Genomic DNA, 9,336 nt, shown 5'->3' with positions numbered 1-9,336 from the left:
TGTCTTTTGCTTTCTTTGTCCCTTTGTCTAACTCCTGCTCTTTTATCTGTATAAATAAGTCTGTTCAAGCCTTGCATGGCTACTCACATATTCTGAATGTTATTGGCAGAGCGCTGCGCTAATAAACAGAGTGGTCTGACAAATTGTGAGTCCTGATTCTAACTTTGACAGAATTCTGAATCAGACTATCCTATACTTCAGTGGCTAGAGCACACTCCTAAGAGGTGGGAGAATTCCAGTTCAAATCCTTTCCACCTTTTGGCAGTTCTCTAACCATTGGGATAAAAGTGATAAGGTGCACATCACCCCCTCCTTCAGCAGCTAGATTTTGAATGGGACCTGACCTGGTAGATGGCCTCCCCTCAAACGAGTTCAGTGGATAAACACCTATCTTTCCTCAGTTCACAGATTGCTCTGGGATCTAGATGTCCAGACACCTAGAGGGAGGCAGCACTGCACATGCTCAGAGACAGAAACTTAGGCACCTAGAGAACTTTTACCCTGAAAATTTAGGTGTAGAATGAGTGTGAGAGCCTACATGGTTTAGTAAGAGTTTTGTGGATCACAGTGGAGCCTAAAACTGAGATGTATGCACCTTACCCTAAGACATAGGCACCAAAATACCTTTGTGGATCTGGGCCCAAATCCTCAGCTGAGCATTTAGCCTTATATATCACTAAGTGTTGTAAAGGCTTCATTTTTGTTAACTGAAAATTAAATTTTACACTTATGAACCCCCAACAAAACACAAACGACTCAGCTTGGAAAGGGCCCAGTACTGGCCAGAACAGAGCATTCTCAGCTCCCACAGATAAATAGATAGCCAATAGAGATTTCTGATAACTATTATATTTACAGTAGAACCTCAGAGTTATGAACACCAGTTACGAACTGACCAGTTAACCACACAACTCATTTTATAAATAAATAATACGGCAAATAGTGTACAGCACTGTGTTCAAACATAAACTACTTAAAAAATAAAGGGAAAGCAGCATTTTTCTTCTGCAGAGTAAAGTTTCAAAGCTGTAAGAGGTCCATGTTCAGTTGTAAGCTTCTGAAAGAACAACCATAATGCTTTGTTAAGAATTACGAACATTTCAGAGTTACGAACAACCTACATTCCTGAGGTGTTCATAGTTCTGAGGTTCTACTGTACATCTTATAAATGAAAAAGGTAATTGACTCAAAACAATCTGTATATATAACTAATCACATGTTCCCTTTGTCCTCTCTTCCATTTTAATTCCTATTGTTTGTTACACTTACTCACTTGTGTCTTCTCTTATAGATTGTAAGACCTTCAGATCAGAAACTGTCTTTTACTCTGAGATTGAACAGTGATGTCTTTTACCATGTATTTGTAGAGCACAATCATGGCTGGAGCCTTTAGGCACTTCTGTAATATAACTATAGTAATAAAAATAGAATTAGTGGGAGCTGAGAACACTCAGCACTTAGCAGCGCACCTTGCAGCATTAGGCTGCAAATGAAAACAGAATATGCTACCTTGCATGAAAACAATGCTGAGGATTTTCAGTGCTTCTTCTCCAGAAGAAGAATATGGAGGTGAGGGGCATATGGGGATCTGAACATAAATATGCTGAACACAGAGGTGGACAGACTTTAAGCTGGCCTAACAGATACAGATAAAAGCCAAGAACATTATCTCAGTCAATAGTTACAGAAACACTGAGGTTGAAAGCTTGGTGACAAAAGAATGAAGATGCACAATACATTCAATCCAAAGTGAACAAACAGAAAAAGGAATCCAAGCAGAAAAAAGGTCAAAGGCCAGTATTATTAATGTAACAGGCTGTTGTGGTTATGCTCTTCCTTTTAATAACTGGGTTGCAATAACTGGATGAAAAAGAAAGTACACATTCAGAGAGAATCACCCCCTGCATACCTGTGAAGAAAAACAATATAATGTTAAGATAGTTTAAGGGTATTTGGGGGACTCATTTGTAACCATTTGTAGGTAAGAGGCCAGATGTGGTCAAATTGGTACAAGGAGGTGCTCATTAAACCTATCAATCAACTCCAACAGTACCCTTGCATGGAACAGGGCACTCCTCTCTGGTGAGAGCAAGGAGCCTGTCAGCAGAGCAGGGGGGTCATCAAAGCAGGGCAGCTTTCATTTGTACCAGAGACTCATAGGAGCTTTGGGGATGGGAGTGTGGAGGGAGGAACTAAATCAATGAATGCCCTAACTGCCCTGGTAATGCCTCCGTCCTGGTCATCACACCCATTCTGGGGGATATACTGGCTCTGACTCCTATGCCTTTCTAACCCCTAAGAAGAACTGAGATTATGGTCGCTTTGCACTACTGCAACCCTGACAGTCCTTAGCAGACTAGTCATGTGAGTCCTGCATAATTGTGGAATGAGTGGAGCCCAAGGGATTTAATTCTCTACACTGCTGATATTCTTACCTTCTGAGAACTGATCAGTCATAAATCATCAGCTGCTCATGGGAGATGGGGAAAAGTGTAAGATTTCAAGTGCAGTATTTTAAAATATAGTTCTCACTGAATTATTTATGTCTTTTAATATCAGAGATGTATCGATTTCAAATATGTATCTGTGTTCAATTTTGTGTTCAATCACTACCATAATCGAAAACCATTACTGTGAGATATGTAGACTTGTCTCACTGCACAGGGTTTTACATGCCTAGCTAAACTGATTCTTGCGCACCAAGATGAAAATATACCCATTATCTTGTTTTATCTGCTTGCTATATTATTATGGCATCTTCACAATCACTTCCTTCATAAGCTATGTATATGCTAGAATGTAAACAAATGGCTGTCCCAGATTTCATGGAATACTTGAAATTTACGTTGTTTTTCCTCATTGTCTAGGCATCCTAAATTGGCACCTCATAGCCCTCTATTGTGATCCTCTTTGGCATCAGACAGTGTGCCAAAAATTCATGACAATTTCGGTATTCACAAAGCCCCACACTGTGTCTGTCTGGCCACTCATTTTATGCAAACACTGCTCTTTTTGAGCAAACAAAGCCATAGATAGCAGGACCAGGGGAACAGAAGGGAGTCGAGGAAGAAGTGTATCCGTCAATCTAATGTTCTTTATTGACATACTCTCTCAAAATGGTTTGCTTTAATAGCAGACTCCACAGTTATAAGCTTTCAGCATTTAAAGTTATTTTAGGAGAAAAAACTCATACTACATATGTGATGTTTCAGGTTCAGCCAGTGCCCTGTTTTTTAAACTGTTAGTTCTCTTTAATTGTTGTATGCAGTGTTGTAGCCATGTCATTCTCAGGACATTAGAGGCAAGGTGGGTGAGGTAATATCTATTATTGGCCAACCTCTGTCCACTTAGCTGTGATACACTGAGTACCTTTCCTAGACCTGAGGAAAAGCTCTGTATAGCTCAAAAGCTTGTCTCTCACCAACAGAAGTTGGTTCAATAAAAGATTACCTCAGTCGCCTTGTTGTCTCTCTCATTCTTTTTAATGCAGCAACAGTGCTTTTGAATTGATGATCTGCTAAGTGCACTGAGTTGCACTGTTTAATTGTTCACAACTTTCAAGGGGACATCCCTCAGGCTAAAATAATAATATAATTTAGTTTCAGTAACACAGTGCAAGTTGTAAATATGCATATTGTTTACAAGCAAAAATATAACAAATAGAAAAAAGAAATAGCCTGAGTCGTCACGATAGGGTAAAGAAATATCCTGAATTAGTGTTACGAATATTCTGCCTGCCATAGGCTTCTTTAAACCAGCTAGTGTAAAGTGATTGCTGTATCAGTTCTGTGAATAAATAAAATAATATCAAGTTGCAATTATTAAGCAACTTTTATTCCAGGGTCCAGAAACACTTTATAGAAGGTAGTGAGTACTGTTAGCTCCAGACACTCTGGTGACTGATGAACATGTAAAGTTCTGAATAAACAAACAGATATTTTTATATAGGAAACTGAGGCACAGTATTAAATAGCATAATAGTTACCAAGGAAATGAGTGCAGTGTAAAAATCCGATATCATCCGTACACAGATTGTGGTATATGAACTTCAGGCCCAATTCTGCAAAACACCTATGCATGTGAATAACTTTAGGCATATGAGTATCTCATTTTAAATCATTCAGACTGCTCGTGTGTGTAAAGTTACTCACATGAGGAAGCGTTTGCAGCACTGGATTTGGAAATAGAGAGATACCACAGTCATTATGTGATATAATTTATAAATGCCTAGATGCTCAGATTAGGTTAGACCTCTTTTGCAAAATGTAACTGGTGCACTCACCCAGAAAAAGTAATATGTATTTGAACAGTAAATGAAATATCTTTACTTTTACCATTATGATCATCATCATGAAGGTAGAGAGAGCGCTGCCGCCTCTCATGACTTTATCACAAGTCTGGAGATATTTGGCATTTTACGGCATCTTAAAAACCCAGCTCCTGGAGCCATTTGAGGACGATGTGATAATTTTGCCTTTCATTTTAACAACGGCATTTCCAGCCCACTACGTTTCAGAGAAAAGCTTGAAAACAGGAATTCCCAAGACTCATAAACAAGCAGGCAAGAATAAAGACTCCCCTGGTTATTATTTTTAAATCTACTACTTTCTAAGGGAAGCTTGCAATTTCTTGGGGCTAGATTCATGATATTTGAACGCCTGGTAGCGGGCACTCGGGGGGCTGATGGGGCCGCTGACAGGCACTCGTGTCCCGGCTGTTACGTTTCCAGGACAGCTTCCCCATACTGCCGGATTGGGGTGCCTCCAGGGCTGCCAATCCCTCTGCCTCTTTCCCAGCACCTGTCCTGCTTGAGAAACGAATCCCACAGGCGGGGATCACGGCTCTGCCCCGGGGCAGGCACCTGGGCTCAGCAGCGCAGAGCCACTGCCCCCCCAGCCAGGGGCGCCGCCCGCACCTGCGAGCACCGTGCAGCTGCCCCAGCCGCAGGGCGGCTCCGGTCAGGTGGCTGGCGGCTGGCTGACGTGGCCGGGAGCCCGCCCTATATGAAGCCCAGGCGGCGCTCGCGTTGCTGAGCCTGACGCCGGGGGGTGGTGGCTGAGCCGGGGCTGCACTGGAGCAAGGCGGCGGGTTGTTTCCAGAGGGCGGCAGCTGCTAGCATGGACCCCAGCAGCGAGCAAGGTACGGGGGGGTCTTTCCCGGCCGGCGCCCCCTGTGCGCCCCTGCCCTGCCGGGAGAGGTGCCGCTGGCGGGGCGGGGCTGCCCGCTCGCCGCCCCGGAGCAGCGGGCGGGGAAGAGAGCGGAGCTAGCGGCCGAGCCCCAGCTTCAGAGCTCTCCTGCCTCCGGGCGGGGCCGTGGCAGCCCCTCCCCCGGCGCTGCAGGGCGCGGCCCGCGCTCGGGGGCCCTGCACTGTGTCCTCCCCCTGTTCCTGGCCGCATCCGGGAGCGGGGCGGGGGCGAAGCGGCCTCTGGGCAGCGCTTGTTGTTTGCATAGTGATTAGCTGTGCGCGCCCTCTGGGAGCCGTGGTAGCTGCTGTAGCTCGGGCGGTGGCTTGGGATGGAGGAGTGAGGCGAGGGAGTGGAGGTAGCCGGCCTTGCCGGGTGGGAGACTGAAAGTCCTGAATTACCCATAGCTTGGCTTCTTCTCAACCTGCCCTACTGGAACCTAGACGTCTCCCACCCCTGCTCCTACTGTGCCCCTGTCTGCACTAGCCTTTCCAAGAGGTGTCTCTTCTCCCCCCCCGCCCCCCGCACTTACTCCTGTGTGCCAGGCTTGACAGGAAGCACCCAACCTGCTGAGATGCTGAACCCTCACTACTCCAATTTGCTCTTGTGGGTGATCAGCACCTCTGAAAATAAGGCCCAAGGTGGGCCCAGCTACTTGGCTTGACTGCCCAATGATCTGCCTTAAAGATGCCCACAAAAGCTTACGCTCAAATAAATGTTAGTCTCTACGGTGCCACAAGTACTCCTGTTCTTTTTGTGGATACAGATTAACACGGCTGCTACTCTGAAACTTGTTAAAGATGTTGTGAATCTAATTTCTAACTTCTATTCGCATAGATAGAATGGAATTAACTCTGACTTAGCATCTGAGATATTGGATAATCTTCTAAAATAGCTTATGTTCATATTGAATAACTGTGCTAGGCTCCAGTGATTGCCTTAAAACACAGGCTAAGCATTTATATCTTGTATTTCTAATGTGCTCAGCATTCTGGGTATTTTATGACAGTATAGTATACATGGATTGAAAACCAAACCCAATAAAACACATTCATTATCGGAACGAAATTAATTTTGTAAACCTGGTAGTGGAACAGTTCCAGTAGAATATTCTGATCTGCCAAATCTCCTTTGGTAGAAGGAAACATCCAGTATTCCTGTAGCATGAAAGCGCTGCTTTCCTATAATAAATCCAAGGCTTAAATCTACCTAAAAACTATTAGCAGGAGAACTGGACCCACTAGTTACAGATATGTATCCACCCCGCACCAGAAAGCCATAAGGTATGGGGCAGTGCTCAAGTGAAGAAACCAAGCCTTGCTGCCAAATCCATCTGGTGTGTTTTGTTTTTTTTTAAAGTTGGGTGCTGGGACTTCTAAGGTGCTGTCCTTTATTCCTTGAGCAGGAGTGCTAGGGTAATAGTTGTCAAAGTCCTCACCAATAGCTAGAGTGGAGAAACTCTTGTTTCTTTTCCCTTGCAGTAGAGGCACATGGAGGGGAACAGATAGTGAGGATGTTGAGTAAATGGAGACTTGTTTTTTAAATTGGTCTTACTAATACTAGTGTGCACAGCTTCGCCTAACAGCAGGGAATTTGTATGACATCCATTGTGCTGCAGGCCACAGGTTTCTGAATTGCTACAGCAGAGGCACTGCAGTTGTTCGTAGACTCTGGAAGGCAAAAATTCATGGGCTTGGATTTCCTTTATATATGTATGGCTGTCTTTCTAGCTCTTATGGCATCACAGCTCTCCTTCTGCTTTATAGTTAACTGAAGCTCCTCTCTCTAGATTAATCATGAGACTAAGGCCTGGGCTACACTAGTGGTGTGGGGTGGGGGGTTGAACTAAGATACTTCGACTTCAGCTATGCGAATAGCATGGCGGAAGTTGTGTATCTTAGTTCGACTTACCTGGCTGTCCTCATGGTGGCAAGTTGACTGCCACTACTCCGCTTACTCTTCCTGTTGAGGTGGAGTATGGGCGTCGATTAGTGGATCGATTTATCACGTCCAGATGAGATGTGAAATCGATCCTCGATACATGCAATGCTACCTGCTGATCTGGCCGGTAGTATAGATGTACCCGGGGGAGGGGGTGGGGTGGGGGAAGTGAATTGCATCTTGCACCTTAAGGCTGGTGGTTATCATTGGGCCAATCTGTGACATGACCTGTTGCTCTAAAATGCTCTAAGGATGATATTTACACAGTAGCTTTACATAGCAACATGCTACATTATGTACCACTGACTTCTCCTGGGTGGAATAAATTAGACCTACTGTAGTTCTAGAAACAACTTCTTGCACTGCTTGAGCCACTGGTACTACTCCTTACCTAGTCAAGCTTGATATTTGAATCCAAGTGCCCTCATTTTGTATTCATGACACATGTTCAAAATCACAACTGGTTAAATGGTAAATGGCTAGTCTTGGTGTAAACAATAGACTGGCATGCCTCCAACTTGGACTTTATCTAGCTTTGGACATAACCCCTTTTGATCAGAGGCAATGCACTTCAGTTAACTCGCATGGCAATGCAGTTGGCCTGATTAGACTAAACAAGTGCATTAGTGTGTTAACCACTATCTTTATTACAAAATGTACTGTTAGCTGATAATATAACTTTAAAAAGACCTCTGTGAACTTCTTTTGTTGTGCACATGCAGAGGAAAGAGTTGCCTGGTAAGACTTAGTGCAGAGGAAAAATAATTAGTTAGTGAAAAGTACTGAAGTAAAACTTTCAGTTGTGCCTAAGTCCCATTGTAAATATTTGTGCTCCTAAGTCACTTCAGTAAAATTGAGTGCACATCAGTGCAACATGATTTATGTGCCACCTTCAAATATTGTGAAGTACTGAGGACATGGTCCCTTATGCCTTGAGATGGAGGTCTCAACTTGGTGTTTTACTCTGCAATGTAACTGTAGACTTGTTTGTCAAATTTTAGTTTAACTTTATGTGGAATGTTATTAAAAAAGCAGATGAAACTTATGCTTTGCCAGGGCACCTCCACTGAGCTCATGTGATGGTCTACTAAGGAAAACATGTAGCTTTTACATTTAAATTTTATCTGACCAGCTTAGTTATCTCCATAACTCAAAGTGCAATATTTAACAACTTGCATCAAAGTATATTCTGGTTTCAATATCTAACTGAAACAATTACTGTAGAGTAGTCTTTATTCTAAAGCAGCTATTCCCTGAAAGTAATAGCTCTGCATTGAAACAACATGGAATCTGGAACAAAAGACTGACAAGACTTGTAGAGGGAAATACTTGCCTCTTCCAGAAGCCACTGTCTCAGACTAACACGGCTACCACTCTTAAGTAGTATCAGCAAAAGGAACAAGGCATACTTGTGGCACCTTAGACTAACATTTATTTGGGCATAAGCTTTCATGGACTGTCCACTTCAGGAACTTGAAGGGAGTGTTTCTCTGAATTCCCACTTCTGAGCTCCTTGTACAAAATGAGAATATGCCCCATCATAAAGTCAACTACTCTGAAATAACAGGGCTCCCCTGTAGAGAAGACAAATAGTTAAATCTGTTTAAAAATAAGGCTTGCAAGAAACTAGTCTAATGAAATATAGCTATAAGCAAACTCTACTACTGGAGAAATGGTATTCTTGTTCAGCATTTGATAGGCCTGCACTCACCAGTGGCTTACCACTACAGCGGCCTGTCATCTTGAGAGCACATCTAATTAGCAAACCGGATGTCTTTTTGGATTGTAAACTTGGCTGACAATACTAGTCTTGTCTTGCTTACCAACAGAAGTTGGGCCAATAAAAGAGATTCTTACCCCCTTGTCTCTAATATCCTGGGACCGACGTGACTATAACAACATTAGCCTAGTCAGCCAAGCAAACTGTTGCTTAAGAAACCATAGTGTGTCAGTAAGCTGTATCTCATTGACTCTTGACGGCTGCTGTAAACTCAAAAGGAATATGGGGAGAGGGTGAGAAGGCAATCCAGAGGTAGTACAGATAACTCCTAACAAGCTCAGCAATAGCCGGAATGCTGAAAAGATCAACTTTATGTTTGAAACTAGCAAAAGTTGGACTCTCTTTTCTTTCTGTCTCACTCTTTTCTGTGGACTGTGGAAGGAAAACCTCATTTAGATGCTATATATAAAATTATTGCTGCAGTCTAGGAGA

The 9,336-nt window shown here is 43.3% G+C and overlaps 1 protein-coding gene across 4 annotated transcripts in view; it reads left to right on the top strand.

The window, feature by feature from the left end:
* The first annotated feature begins 5,002 nt into the window (after nt 1–5,002).
* The window catches only part of TPD52 (tumor protein D52), a 230,081-nt gene continuing 225,747 nt past the window's right edge, over nt 5,003–9,336 (top strand). Inside the window, exon 1 of one of the 4 annotated variants that reach the window (XM_032763351.2) lies at nt 5,003–5,139. In XM_032763351.2, coding sequence (XP_032619242.1) covers nt 5,118–5,139 — 22 coding nt within the window. In that variant the 5' untranslated portion in view covers nt 5,003–5,117. The remainder of the gene's footprint in view (nt 5,140–9,336) is intronic. The other 3 variants (XM_075063082.1, XM_032763350.2, XM_032763352.2) reach the window with 3 other exon arrangements.

Source organism: Chelonoidis abingdonii, chromosome 2 (assembly GCF_003597395.2).
Source record: "Chelonoidis abingdonii isolate Lonesome George chromosome 2, CheloAbing_2.0, whole genome shotgun sequence".
Taxonomy (NCBI): Eukaryota; Metazoa; Chordata; order Testudines; family Testudinidae; genus Chelonoidis; species Chelonoidis abingdonii.
This window is presented reverse-complemented; position numbering and strand designations above follow the sequence as displayed.